Below are 12,338 nucleotides of genomic sequence, written 5' to 3' on the forward strand. Positions count from 1 at the left end.
TATAAATAAGGCTCATTTACGGTCAACAATGACAGTAAATCGGCTTGTAGGTCTTTGTATGATAAGTGTGTGCAAAAAAGCGCGTCTGGAAGCTAAAAATTAATTTGAGAAAATTTCTATAAAATTTTGCCAGAACTCCCAAAGGGCAGTGCTGACATAAGATTTGTATAGGTTCGAATGGCATTACATTTAAGTGTTTTTAAAGGGACAAAAAAAAAACATTTTTAACAACAGAAAAATATACCCCCCCCCCTCCTGGAGAAAATCATGGCTTCGCCGTTAATTGCTTCCATTTACCTTAATTTAGTACTGAATATTTTTTTAACATTGTTATTTCAATTGCGTTTATGCTAAAATATATGTAAAATGATTACGAAAATTTTCTTCCGCATAAATAAGTTAAAAAATATCGTGACTGATTATTTATAGACTTTAAAAATTAGTTTTTTAAACAATTTCATAAGCACGTTTTTTTTATTATTGTTTACGTTTTAATGTAGCAAATTTGTGCATGCCATAGCATAAAAAATATAATTATTGAATGCTGGTTGATATTGAGCTCGTTTTGGCATGCTCAGAGTGTAAATAATGTCAAGTAAAACCAATATACTTTGTCATTTTACGAGTAGTATTGTTTGAAATTTTATGTCTCTGATATGTTTGTAGGGCTAGCAATTTTATTTTATTGTTTACTTTTCATAATATGTAATTTATTCTCATTGGCATAGTTGTCCTATGCATGATTTGAAACTTGAACTAATTGAGTTTACTAACGATCTACTTCAAATAATACCGTGATATTGTCATTAATTGTGATATAATTTTTACGAATTGGTTTACTGTAGGCTGCGAATCATTTTGAAATTTGAAAAGATGAATGAATTCCATTTATGTTTAATTTATTTTACCGATAGTTAAACAAAACACTGTTTAAACATTTTTAGATAAATGCCGTATGATATTTTTTTATTTACTTTAAGTGGCGTCTCCTTTGCGAAGGTTAATGATCGTCGTAGCTCTCTACTTTGTTGACTGCAGCCCTAAACAGAGATGTGGTACTCTTGCCGTATTACTGGCTCAGATTTCGTAGCCAGGAAACCCTTCAACGACCTGGTCCTCTACTACACCGTATTATTTTCTGTATGATTAATTGAAGGAGCTGGTATTTTTCTTCTCTCATTACTTTTTCATGCTTTGTAAAAGAATCTCATTTCTCCAAGTGATCTTGAGGATTTTTCTATATGTGCAGAATTCAAGAATTCATACAGTGAGGAAGTTCTGTGTTTAAAAAAAAAAAATGAATAGACTATCACACTAAGAAAAAAGTTGTATTTTTATGTATCGCATTATTATAGCTACGATTTTTAAATTTAGAAATAACTCCGCCCGTGACGTCACAGTTGTTGTCGGTGAGTTGTGTTAACATTTAAAAGTAGAGCCTCGTGGCGTCAAAATGTTGAAAAAAATTGCTACCCAGAAACCGGTGATCTATCACAAATCATAACACATAACAAGGCTGTAACTGATTGGTTGATTCAAAAGAACTCTTGACGTAGTTCTTCATTTTAAATCATTCTTTCATTAATTTTCTAGAAATTTCGCAACTCAATTTAATGCTCTAATTTATACCGCGTGAAAAAAAAACATTTTTCATATTCAATTTTCCGTAGCACTGAACATCCTCATTGTATTCTTTCTTTTGTGGCACCAGTCTAGGCTTCCATTCCAGAAGCCTAGGCTTCCATACCATATAAAAACATTGGAAACACTTAACATTTTGTAATATGCATTTTTAGATATTTATTTATTTATTTATGCATACGCCCAATGAACATTTTAAAAGACATATTTATACATAGAAAATTATTATGAAGGAAAGTAGAAAGACACAATGGTCTATAGAAGACTTGGTGGGAGTAAAAGCGGGAGAGAGGTGTTTATAATTGAATTTGATAACAACTTGTTATCAAAGAAATCAAGACTGGTATGTTTGTTGGCACACCTAAGAATTCTGGGCATAGATAGGGGAATGAAAACCATAGTCAGTTCTATGGTTATCGGTATGAAAGAGTAAGTTTTGTCCGAGGTTTCTAGTTGGGTTATTTCATTTTATTGAGCTCAGTAGTTCACGCGCATCAAAACTGAGTTGAGAATTTTATATAGGAATAGAAGGTCGGATTTATTTCGACGGTCTTGAAGAGAAGATATATTTAAGCTAGTTTCTAACTCATTATACGTAAATTGGTATCTAGATAAGCCCAACCTCCAGCCTATCTTTCTTAAAAATCGGTATATATATTTGGATAATTTATATAGCGCCATTTTTGTAAAAATCACCTCAAGGGCGCTGTATAATAAATAAATATCCCAGCACGTCTTGCAGCTGCAGAGTGCATGGACGGTTGGGATAATAGTTCCTCCTCTCCAATTATTTATTTATTTGGTTCATTAACGCCCAAAAGGCATTTACAAAAAATAAAAATGAAATACATGCTAACATACTAAATAATAAACAGAAAAAAATTGTGAAATTAGTTAAAAAGGATATGATAAAAAGTTTTACAAAGTAAAAAAAAAAACAATAATAACAAAGGTATGCAAGAAAAAACAGTAAGCATAAGAACAAAAAAAGCAAAGATATAAGCTTATGAAATAAATTCGTACAGCAAACAATAAATAGAGGTTACAGTAAGCAAGAAAGACATTTTTAAGTTAAATTAATAAACAAGCAAGCATATATTATGATATATAGTAGCTAGATTACAGCACGTCTTGCAGCTACAGAGCGCATGGACAATAATAAATCTGGCCCCTTTTTACATTGTTTATTTTTTTATTAGACAATAAACTTTAGAGTTTGAGTGATATTTAAAAAAAAAAAATAAAAAACAAATTTATAAAAATAGAAGTTAGATTACAAGTCTTGCAGCTACTGAGCGCATGGACGGTTGGAATCCGATGTTGAACTGATTCAGTATTTTTGATGTGAACATTATAATATGGTGACCAGAAAACAGAGGAATACTCTAGGTGCGGGAGAACTAGGGAACAGAGGAGGGTTTTAAGAGTATTGATATTTTTGAAGTAAGTTGTGCTTCTGTTAATAAATCCAAAGAGTTTTAAGGATTTATTGATAACATGATCAATTTGAATTTGAAAATAAAGTTTAGTGTCAAGTATAGTACCTAAATCTCGTATACTAGACACAGATGATAATATTTTATCGTTCAGTGAGTAGTCGTGTATTTTTGGATTTTCCAGACGAAAAAAAGTCAAAAGACCTTATTCGTCAATTTTTTTTGCATTTTCTCGAAAATTCCTCGCGCGTGTTCAATGGGGCATTTGTATTAGAGTTACCGTCGAGTAAATATTGGAATCGATCACGGTATTATTTGGAGTCCCATCGTTCGTGGGAATTCGACCCTAGTGATTCTGATCCCAGTCTGGAATGGGGCGGTTCCTTCGGCAGGTCCGGCAGTCCGATCCCCATAGAGTACCTGCCCGCGGAGAACTCGCTCAGCTCCCGGGTCCGGCTCATGATCCTCTACCAGGGACGCCCCACGACCACCATCGCCGTGGGAGACCCGCTCACCTTCCGCCTGGAGTCGCAAGACGGGTACAACTACGTGACGGACATCTTCGCCACGAACGTCATCGCGAGGGACCCGTACTCCGGACGATCGGTGCAGCTCATTGACAGATATGGGTAAGAAAATTACAGCATTCATTGAAATAGCGCATCATTGAAATATGGCATAAATTTAAAGAGATCAGTCTCGGGTTTTGTTTGGGATATACTTTTCGTATATCGTATAAGTACTTTCATAATTAAAATATATGTGTTTTATACATTATTAAGAATTTACGTTTGCAATGTTAACTCTTGAATGGCTACGAGTCTACATTGAACATACGACTTCATATGAGGGCATTGGAAGCAAAAATAGCACCAATATTTTGAGTTTGTCCAAATTTTTGTAGACAAGGACTGGATTCAACTCCCCGGGGAGCTGTTTATATTAACATATTACAACAGAGATGAAGAACATTAAGGAGAAGGTAATATAGAAGTCTAGGCATCTACAGGGCTTATGACCTGTCAATGGCTGGTTTAAGTGGCCACTTTACACACTGTGTAACATTCACCATTCTGTCCATATTTGAACATCTATATTCCTTCAATTATGTAGATGCCTAGACTTCTACATTACCATCTCCTTAATATTCTTCATCTCTGTTGTAATATGTTAAAAAAAGGACCCTTCAAAAAATTTTTTTATGATGTTGTTCTGTAGTTTATCAACTTTATTTTTATAAAAATCATGAGCTGAGTTGCAAATGTAGTTTAAAATCATACTTCTGATGGTTTGAAAATAGTGTTAAGCAAACATAGCAATATCCAGCAGCCATTTTATTCGACCAATGACAGGCTTGAGATTGAAATTTTCAAAATGGCCGTGCCATACACAAATATCAAGAAAGTTTTTTGAATTCGTGTTTCTATTAAAGCTAATTTATTAGTATCTTAAAGTTTAAGTTCAGTGAAAATAACATTTCTAACATTAAGACTCTTTGGCATTAGTGTAGCAGTTTTTGTTATTTTTCTCGAAAACACCAAAACGAGAGTTTGCTTTCTTTGCTGCCAATGCCCTCATATATCTCTTTTATTTTAAAAAAATCAGTCGTATTTTGCTATAACAGGCCTATGTCATATAATTATTTTAATAAATTATGGAAAACATATTATCGAACGTGTTAAATTTTTGTGTTTAAATACTCATATATCAAAATACCTCGTCTTTTGTTTAATGTATCGTGGCTTTACAGCACCGTTTCCAGAGATTTTGTTAGCAGTCTTTTTAGACTTTAAAACAAATATTGTAACAATGTCAATATCCAAAAATGATTTAAAGTGTAGATGATTTAAGTACTAAAAGTAAGAACATTGTTATTTTTGTTAACATCCCTACTAATAATAGTCACCGCACGCGCCTGATACCAACGTAAATCTCGTAATCACGCAGTGATTACTCGTAGGGGTATTTTTCTTAATTATCTCTTTTAAAATTGTTTTTGATGCGAATTATACTTTATATGGTCAAATTAAAATTCGTTTGTTTTACCAAAATAACATTACAAACAACAAAATATTTAAGGCGTTACATTGGGAAAAAATATCAATCCAGGGCTTCAATTATGATGGGAAGATAAAAACGTCATACCTTCACCTTGATGGTATAGTTGAAGATAAATTCCCTCTAGCGATTATAAAGATATACTACCAATTATTATGCGGGTTATTTGGCTTGATCCGCTCATCGATCCGTGCGCAACCCATCTCCTTTGTCCATTTCTTAATAGCAATTTTATATTGAGAGTACTTACTAATTGTCCTTATGGACAATGGAAGTAGATTGTACGCTTTAACCGAGTAGTAGGCCAATCCTCTATGATCGTACGTTGTATTAATTTTTAATTGTTTTTGCAGCAACAGGGTGGAGTATCTAGTAACTCTTGTATTTTTGTAATGAGTTATGGAAGGTAGAGAATAATGTTTGTGTGCGTACAGTAACAGAGCTTTTACATAAAGTTGTTTTACAGATGTTTTATTAAGATTTACAAATATACCGATGGAGCTATTTCTGATTGGGACTTTTAAGATAATTTTTATTAAAGCTTTTTGCGCAATGATTATTTGTTTGATCGACGTGTCATTTTCACATCCCCATCTAATTATTTCATCTTCGAAAACTGATTGACTTATTGCGTAATATATTTTTACAAGTTCGTTTAGGCTGATTATATTTGTTATTCTTAGTTGAAAAAAATAAATCTGTCTTTGGTTTGTGTTCTAGTTGTCCCGTTGACAGCTATGTCTTCCCCGAGCTGGACAAAGGACGAAGTGGAGACAGTTTGGAGGCGAGGTTCAACGCCTTCAAGATACCAGAATCCAATTTCTTGGTGTTTGAAGCGACTGTCAGGACTTGTCGGGAAGGCTGTCAACCGGTAAGCACACAGAAAAAACATGTTTTGAATAAACACATAATTTTAACAAAAAAAATGATAAAAATTGTTAAATTTTTATGAATATTTTTGTTTGGTTAATTTTCAATTAAATTTGTCAATATCCTCGATGCATTTTCCATTTTTAGGGATACTCATATATTATGACATGAAAGTCGCACCTCACTATAACATCTCCAATTTTTATAAATTTTGTATTTGAAGCACTAACTTTGTGGTTATTCATTATTTTATATTTTATATGTTAAATGAAGGCAACATAATACAACACAAATATATCAAAACAACAGTTAGAGAGAATAATGCTTAGGTATAAAATGACATTTTAGTTGTATTCCAAATAGAGCCTAAATTTGTTACTAGGTATTTCAAAACAGGGTGTGTGTGTGTGTGTGTGTGTGTGAGCGTGAGAGGGTGGGTAGGAGGGTGTATATGTGTGTGTGCGAGTGAGAGAGTTTCATATAAAAAAAATTAAGTGAGCTGTGGCGTCTTTGATAGCAAATTTCTAGTGAAGCTCAGATTTTCAGAATAAGTATAATATGCGTAAATGTCAAGTAGGTACCTATAGTAAATAACACAGTACGGACCATGTTTGTAGGCATCTTGAGCATTTTTATATTGCTTGCTAGTTTTTTATCTTCGTAATGTGTTGATATAATGCGAATTAAAATATATATTAGGTACTGGTGAATATCAATGATTTCTAAGTGAGGCTCAGCCTCACTTGCTTCATATGCTCCTTCGTAAGTGAGGATAATTACAGCTTAATCATTTTTATTAATTTTAAACAATGTCAGAGTCTAGTAAAATGTCGATGTCGAAAGTATCTATTTGATTGTACAAGGTCAAGGCACGTTCACATAATAAAATAAATAAAACAACTTTGTTTTTAACCACTATTTTTTTTTCCAATGACCGGTTTCAAAGCAAACAAGCTTCTTCGTCGAGGTTTATGTAACTAATGAATTATTTCCAATTTGATTTTTTATGGTTTATTGGCTCCACGTGTAGTATTCAGTAAACATGAAAAAAAATCTGAAAGAATTAATTAGTTACGTAAACCATGACGACGAAGCTTGTTTGCTTTGAAACCAGTCGATGGAAAAAAAATAGTGGTTAAAAACAAAGTTGTTTTATATATTTTTTTATCCTCTTTTAATTTTAATACAACAATTTATTTAAATGATTTTTATGTGATTTTATACTGTTGCGTGTGCTGTTAGCAATATTGTACATGTAAAATAGGGTGAGCCGATTTTTTTTCCGAATTTAGAAATGAAAGGGGTCTAAAAATTTGCTTTTTTGATTACTCGAAATGCAAAAAATAAAAATAAAAAATTGATACTACTTTTGGCTCTCAACCAGAGCTTGAAGTTTTCGGAAAAGACAATTTTTTGCGCTAAACCAGCTGTCATTTCATATTTAAGTAAGAAAATCAGTCCAATAAAATTTTATAATGTGCATTAAACTTGATTAAATAATCATCTAAGGGCGTAAGTTGCACTTTCTTTTGTAATAAATAGGTGGCATTGTCTTAATGAGCAATAGTTTTCGTCAATACATGCCAGGCGCTCAACGGAATCAGTTCAGCCAAGTGTAAACTTTTTGCATTTCGGTAGTTTTAAAACGTGTTCGAATTTGCAATGTGATTAAGTTATATCTTCACTAAAATTTTTTTTTTACCAATATAGATAATTAACAAAATATTTAGACAGTTATAAACTTCAAACGTCGGTTGAGGGTCAAAAGCAGTAAGGAATATTTTTTAAAATAATTTTTACGTTCAATGTGACCCAAAATCCAACTTTTAAGACCGCTTGGCTGTCTAAAAAAATTAAAAACTTCATACATCATCGGCCCACTATAATGTACAATGACGAGTGACCATGACAACAAACAAATATTGATTTCAAAACGATGTATCAAATTTCAGGCATTCTGTTCAAGTGGAGCGGGAAGGTCAGAACCGTCTTTCGGCAAGAGGAGAAGAAGAGACGTCAATGGAACTTTAACTTTAGACGATGACTCGACAAACGGAACTGCTGTGGCCATCAACAGAACTGAGTCGTCAGCAGCGATGGGTCCATACGGAGAAGATGATTCCGAATCCGAAACCGAGGGGCCACCGGAATACCCAGAACATGTTAGAGAGATGATTGAGGTAAAAATTGCTAGACTTCCATACTCCCTTCTCAAATGTTTTCCCTTTCTATTGCAACAAATTTAGATAAAGCATTAATTTACATGATATTGATATCAGAATAAGTGTATTTAGCGTATTCGCCAATTTTTGATAAAAAATAAATTTAACAATAATTTAGTTTGTGAATGCTTTAATTAAATTTAAAATTCAGTAATATAAAATATGATTATTGATAAGATAATATTTTTAAAAGAAAAAGTTTTTAATTTGAATGTTACTTAATATCAACAACTTTGATCATTCGTGATAATCAGAACAGAAAAATATCCATTTTATTTGTTGAACCAGCATTTTGACAATTTTATTTGTTTGCAACGTGATTTTCGTTCTAATGGCATAATATGATATTTTTGTTGATGTCGCTATTTATTTGAGAGTAAACAAACCTGACGTAATACGGCATGTAAATATATTAACAGTTTTTAATTGAATACAATTAATTTATTTGGACACAAGACACAACATACTCGTATTTAAATATTTAAGAACCAATAGGAGGAATATCTTGGCATTTTTTTTGTTTTAGATGCTAATGTAAAAATTTATTAATATGTTTATTTATTTATGACTTAATACATCATTTTACTTGACATATTAAATAACATATAACGTTAGATTACATATTTTATTTGTACAAACTATTCCCAATCAGCAAAATTGCCGGTATGAAGGGATATAATGTATTATGACACAAAAGTTTGAATGAAAAGACGATAAAATAACATCACATACCACTCGTCACATGGGCAGTAAGAACGGTTTTTTCAGGTGTTTTTATATGCGTATAGGGTCAAAGCACCAATAAATGACCATTTAAGGTTCGGCTTGTAGTGAAATTCACATTAAAGGTATAAATTTCATTATTTAAACGTACAAAATAAAAGATAACAATAAAAAACACATTCATTTTTCTAAGTACTTTTACTTTTTTACTATAATACGAGTATTACAATTATAATTGATTTTATTTTGAAAAAATAGCCGAATCACCAGTGAATGACCACTACTACTCCAGTAAAAATAATACTTAGATTTAGTTGCATCATAACATTATAAAACACCCTAACACATTAGAATATGGATAGATTCAAAGAATTGCATAATAATAGCATCAAATAAAACACTAACACACCTTTCCTTATAAAAACACTATCAATCTCAGAACAATAACGGGAAGACGCACTATAACCTTTTGACAACTCACAGTTCAAAACTGATAGATTTGTTTCTTACCAAAAGATATGTCCGCCTACCGCTTTTGTCATAGTTTCTAGTGTTAAAAGTTTTTTGACTGGACACATGTAGCAATTCTTATTATATGGTGTTTTATTAACCAATGGTCATTTACTGGGGGGTGGTCATTTATTGGTGCTTTGACTTTATGTTTTGTATATCTTTTAAGTCATAAGAAACTGAATTGTAGAACTTAATTGATTTATTACACAAAACTGTTCCTTTTTCTGTTATTCCCAGGTTGTTCGTAAGTTAAATTATTTGACGTTCTTGTATTTCTTAGATGCATATTGTAGTAAAATTTTAATTTAATATTCGTCTTCATTTTACACACTTCGGCACATAACTGAACTGATACACATAGAAGCTTATTTTTTATAAATATACAGTTTTTATTTCATGCACACTTTTCAACAAAAAATCAGGCTTTATTTTTTTAATGATACCTCGATATTATTTGATTTTGGAAAAAAATAATTTACGCGTACCTATAATTTTAGAGCTATTTTCCGTCGCTAACCGAAGATAACGGTCTTAGAAAATGGTAAATATATTTTTACGCTATTTAAATATAATCATAACTCTGCACGTTGCATTAAATAAAAAAATCGTATATTGGTTTTATAATGATTTTCATTTCTTAGGTGTTTGAGTCAAGAGACGAGATGATCCAAGGGCTTCGCCACGTGGGCCCGGCCCCCCCTTCGGTTTGCCTAACTCCCGGAGAGTACCACTCCCTTCTGACGGCGGTAGTGCTGTTGGTCTGCCTTCTCTTCACCGTTATCCTCATTGTCATGTTTGCCTACAGGTAATATGACCAGAATTTTCTTGAATACTAACTATCCTAAGAGATTTATCCATATTTTTAAATACATGTATTATGCTGTAGGGTTAAATGTTTTTAATGCCAAACCCACACTGGAAAAAATATTAGGGGTATAGAAATATTTTTAACTATACCAGTGGTATTATTCTGAATATTCTCTATCTCCTAGATAGTAATTATTTGGGGATTTTTGTTTTTAGCATTCTCATAAGCTTTGCTTTATTTATGGTCACACTGATGATAAAACGTCAAACAAATCTGAAAACTTGAAACTAAATATAAAAATTATCATTTATACCATTATTGCGATCTTAAGCATTACCCAAAACACTTATTGACCAAACCGTATTAGTTTTTTTTTTTTCGTTTGATACATTATTTGACGTTTAATCATCAGTGTGGTCATTTTTTGAAGTAAAGCGTCAACGCATTCAAAAAGTAAAAATCTAAAAATTTACATTTCTCTAGGGGGGAGAGAAGATTCAGAATGCCACCCCAGGAGTGCGATTCTTAATGCTCTCTAAAAGGTAGAGAGCGTTTAGAATCGCACTGGTCCTGTGAAAATATGGATTGCATCTTAAGGAACATTATTTTAAACTTTTAAATTATTCATAAACACGTTTGGAGTGATTTTAATTTTTAAAGGTTCGAAAAAGCTTTTACCTCTCCTTTAGGAGATTATGAGAGGTTTTTAGCTTTTTTAAAGATGAAAGAAGAGTTTTGTAAGGAAAGAATGCGGAAAGCTTCTTTACAATGTACAAAATATAAATATACTCTACTTGTACTCGAACTATTCTAAACTAACTTGTCATTGCCCCGAGTTTCATTTTACTTTTTAAGTAAAATTCAAACACTTAGTACACTTCCACGTATTCTAATTTATAACCTGTATGCAAATTTTAAGAATTGACAATATTTGTCAATTGTCCGAATTTTCGATTTTAACATAAATATACATCGAGCGGTTTTGAGGTAACTTCCTCATCATCAGTGAACGTGCTGACGATAAGGTGGTAACCTAGAAACTGGTCGACGTATAACTATTAATTAAAACAGAAGGGAAGAATAATGCACCGCTGTTACTTGATGTAAGATGTATGATCTTAATATTTGTTTTGCCTTAGACGTTATTGGGGCGTGATGCGTAAGAACCAAACTGTGGACAGAGAACGTCCCCCATCATCAGCAAACCGTCCTCCGTCATCTAGGCCCGCCCAATCGCGAGCCTCGCTGTTTGGTGCTGGGCTTCATAAACCCTTTGCTACAGGGTAAGCTTACAATATGAACATAATATTTACATGAAAAACTCGTGAAAAATTGTCTGTATTTGCTCTGAAATTGTCAAAAATATAGGACCATTAGCGTATATTAAAAAGTAGACGTAGTGAATAGATCCTGGATTTGACTAGTGAAGTTTTTTAAAACGCTGATTTAATGCAGATTTGCTTTGCATATTTAAAATACTTAATTTCGTTATTGTAACGATGCCGATATATGTATCCTCTAACAGACACCTTTTCATTTTCCTTCGGGTAAACTAAAAAATAATCCGATTCTGGGGTTTGAATTAAATGACCCTTAAAATCAATTAAAAGAAATATTTAAAAAAATAAAAAATTCATGCATCCACTAATAATCAACCAGCGCCAGCGGTGCTATTCTGAACCGCCCTCGCGGTCGTAGAAAACACTTTTATTTCGCATATTTATATACAAAAAGCCTTTTCTACGGCCGCGAGAGCGTTTGGAATATCACCTCTGGGCTGGTATTCGTATTTAATACGTAAAAACGCGCTATACCGCACTATTTGCGTTCGGAATACCAGCCCTGGATCCCATAATGTCTGTCATTTATATTTACATATTTGCTTTTGTTCTTTATTGCAAGTTCACTATTTTTAAAAATATATTTTTTTTAATTTAAAAAAATAGTTTTATTGAATGTGATTAAATATTTGGATACACCATATTTTTTATGCCTACCGGTTTCAAGACTTACCCGTCTCTTCGTCAGGACACTAATTAAATTAACATGCAAAACCCCATGTACACC

The 12,338-nt window shown here is 32.4% G+C and overlaps 1 protein-coding gene across 1 annotated transcript in view; it reads left to right on the forward strand.

The window, feature by feature from the left end:
* nompA (no mechanoreceptor potential A) overlaps positions 1–12,338 on the forward strand; it is a 40,197-nt gene that overhangs the window by 24,874 nt on the left and 2,985 nt on the right. Inside the window, exons 16-20 of the mRNA XM_088224467.1 lie at positions 3,470–3,706; positions 5,856–6,006; positions 7,958–8,185; positions 10,105–10,268; positions 11,411–11,554. Coding sequence (XP_088080593.1) covers positions 3,470–3,706; positions 5,856–6,006; positions 7,958–8,185; positions 10,105–10,268; positions 11,411–11,554 — 924 coding nt within the window. The remainder of the gene's footprint in view (positions 1–3,469; positions 3,707–5,855; positions 6,007–7,957; positions 8,186–10,104; positions 10,269–11,410; positions 11,555–12,338) is intronic.

Source organism: Micrasema longulum, unplaced genomic scaffold (genome assembly GCF_059751315.1).
Source record: "Micrasema longulum isolate JH-2025_06_02 unplaced genomic scaffold, ASM5975131v1 h1tg000284l, whole genome shotgun sequence".
NCBI lineage: Eukaryota > Metazoa > Arthropoda > Insecta > Trichoptera > Brachycentridae > Micrasema > Micrasema longulum.